Genomic DNA, 2040 nt, shown 5'->3' with positions numbered 1-2040 from the left:
ATGATGCTTATTGATGTTTTTAAAAGATAAAACATGCAAAAAGAATAGTAGTTTCAAGTTTGCTTGTTTTTAAGAATAAGTAATTCTATAATTATGTTGTATAACTATAGTTTTCTACTTTTACTTCTACTTATCATTTTCAACTTTATCTAGAAGAAGTTCTATCATTCTCTACAGAACAAGAATTTCTTACTTCATTAAGGTTTCTTTAACTACAAACTCAACTTTTTATTATTGTGCTGTTAATATTAATGTGAAGCATGAAAAAAAAAAAACATTTACTTGAGAAAGCAAATAGGCTCCTATAAACTCCATATAAGTCTCCTATTATGTTTGTGTGTGTGTTTTCAAATTTAGTCTTTTTTTTCCCCTTTGGATGCAGGATGCAATTCCATTGAGCCAGCAATTGGAACACTACAAAGAATGTCAGAATATATTGGTGGAAGTAGCAGGACAGTCAAATGCTTCATCAATCATATCTGGTGCTATACATCTTGTTAGTGCTGGCAACAGTGACTTCATTCAGAATTATTACATAAACCCTCTGCTTAACAAGGTTTACACTGCTGATCAGTTCTCTGACATTCTCATCCAACACTATGCCAATTTCATTCAGGCATGTTTTCCTCATATCTCAACCTTGCAACATGTTAAACAAGTTTACTTAATTGGTTCTTATTTATGAATTTCAAAACATGCTTACTTGTGGCAGAATTTATATGCACTTGGAGCAAGGAGGATAGGTGTGACAACACTGCCTCCAATGGGTTGCGTGCCGGCCGCCATCACTCTATTTGGCTCCGATAGCAATGTATGTGTGGCGAGGCTAAACACCGATGCTCTTAACTTCAACATGAAGCTAAATTCCACATCCGAGAGCTTGCTGAGAAACCTTCCTGGCCTCAAATTGGTCATCCTTGATATCTACCAACCTCTCTATGAACTTGTCACTAAACCTTCCGAAAATGGTACTTACACATAATCAAATAATGTGAACTTTTCATACAATTGAATGCATTCTCAGAATATCTTGCGTACATTTGACAGGTTTTTTTGAAGCAAGGAAGGCTTGTTGTGGAACAGGGTTGGTAGAGACAGCTATATTGTGCAACAAGGACTCCATAGGAACATGTGCCAATGCATCCGAGTATGTATTCTGGGATGGTTTTCATCCATCGGAGTCTGCAAACAAGGTTTTAGCTGATGATTTGATTGCTGCTGGGATCTCTCTCATATCCTAAAAGAGAACTTTTGGCTTTCGTTTAAAACTCCAGTTAAGAGTGGTTGCTTTGTTGAACGTATTCGGCTCATGTAAAACGTGGTTTAATATGTTCAAGGTTAGTTGAACTTACGTTTTCATGTAATAAGACCAATCGAGTATTATATTCGTTTAAGCTTCAAGTTTCTATATTGGTGGGGCTTAATTTGCCAGGTATCATTCAAGTAATTATTTAATTAACGGGTTCCAGAATAGAACTTATAAAAGCTTTTGGAAACTACAAACATTTTTGTTGTCAATAAAACTTTTATATTAAACACCTTCACGTTAGCATAACTCTTGTTTTATTCAAAGGATTTAGATACGGTGATCATGCTACTGGGCAACAAACAACATTATGAGAAGATAAGAATGTAAGATGACGACAATGTCAAGATTGCTCACGTAGTCATGTATAATAGCACAGATAAATGTATATTCTTCAAAAACTATCTGGGTTCTGGACAACAGTAATTTACAAGAGTAAAATGAAAAATAAATAAACAAAAATGTTCTACTTGTAGAATTTATGACAACAATCCAACAATCTCTTCACATCTTTTTCATCGACAATATCATCGGCATCCAACTTATTCTCAGTAGTCTCCTTAGCATCAGTCCATTGATTCAAAATGTTGATCATCTTCTTGAGCTATAGCAAAGGTTAAAGAGAAACAACTTAATGAAGGCAAAACATGCATGCACAAAAAAGGGGCACTGGTTGCAAATTAAATGATCAGAGTATTCGTTCAACCTATGATGTATAGACACACAAGACACGA

General features: G+C 34.9%; 2 protein-coding genes across 4 annotated transcripts in view; one reads left to right on the top strand and one right to left on the bottom strand.

The window, feature by feature from the left end:
• The window catches only part of LOC107612621 (GDSL esterase/lipase At5g22810), a 2437-nt gene extending 1029 nt beyond the window's left edge, over positions 1–1408 (top strand). The window contains exons 3-5 of the mRNA XM_016314315.2: positions 383–616; positions 713–968; positions 1048–1408. Of these exons, the coding sequence (XP_016169801.1) occupies positions 383–616; positions 713–968; positions 1048–1241 (684 nt within the window). The 3' untranslated portion in view covers positions 1242–1408. The remainder of the gene's footprint in view (positions 1–382; positions 617–712; positions 969–1047) is intronic.
• The window catches only part of LOC107612619, a 5186-nt gene continuing 4692 nt past the window's right edge, over positions 1547–2040 (bottom strand). For all 3 annotated transcript variants that reach the window (XM_021108660.1, XM_021108659.1, XM_016314312.2), the window contains one exon: positions 1547–1910. In XM_021108660.1, the coding sequence (XP_020964319.1) occupies positions 1773–1910 (138 nt within the window). In that variant the 3' untranslated portion in view covers positions 1547–1772. The remainder of the gene's footprint in view (positions 1911–2040) is intronic.

Source organism: Arachis ipaensis, chromosome B08 (assembly GCF_000816755.2).
Source record: "Arachis ipaensis cultivar K30076 chromosome B08, Araip1.1, whole genome shotgun sequence".
Taxonomy (NCBI): Eukaryota; Viridiplantae; Streptophyta; class Magnoliopsida; order Fabales; family Fabaceae; genus Arachis; species Arachis ipaensis.
This window is presented reverse-complemented; position numbering and strand designations above follow the sequence as displayed.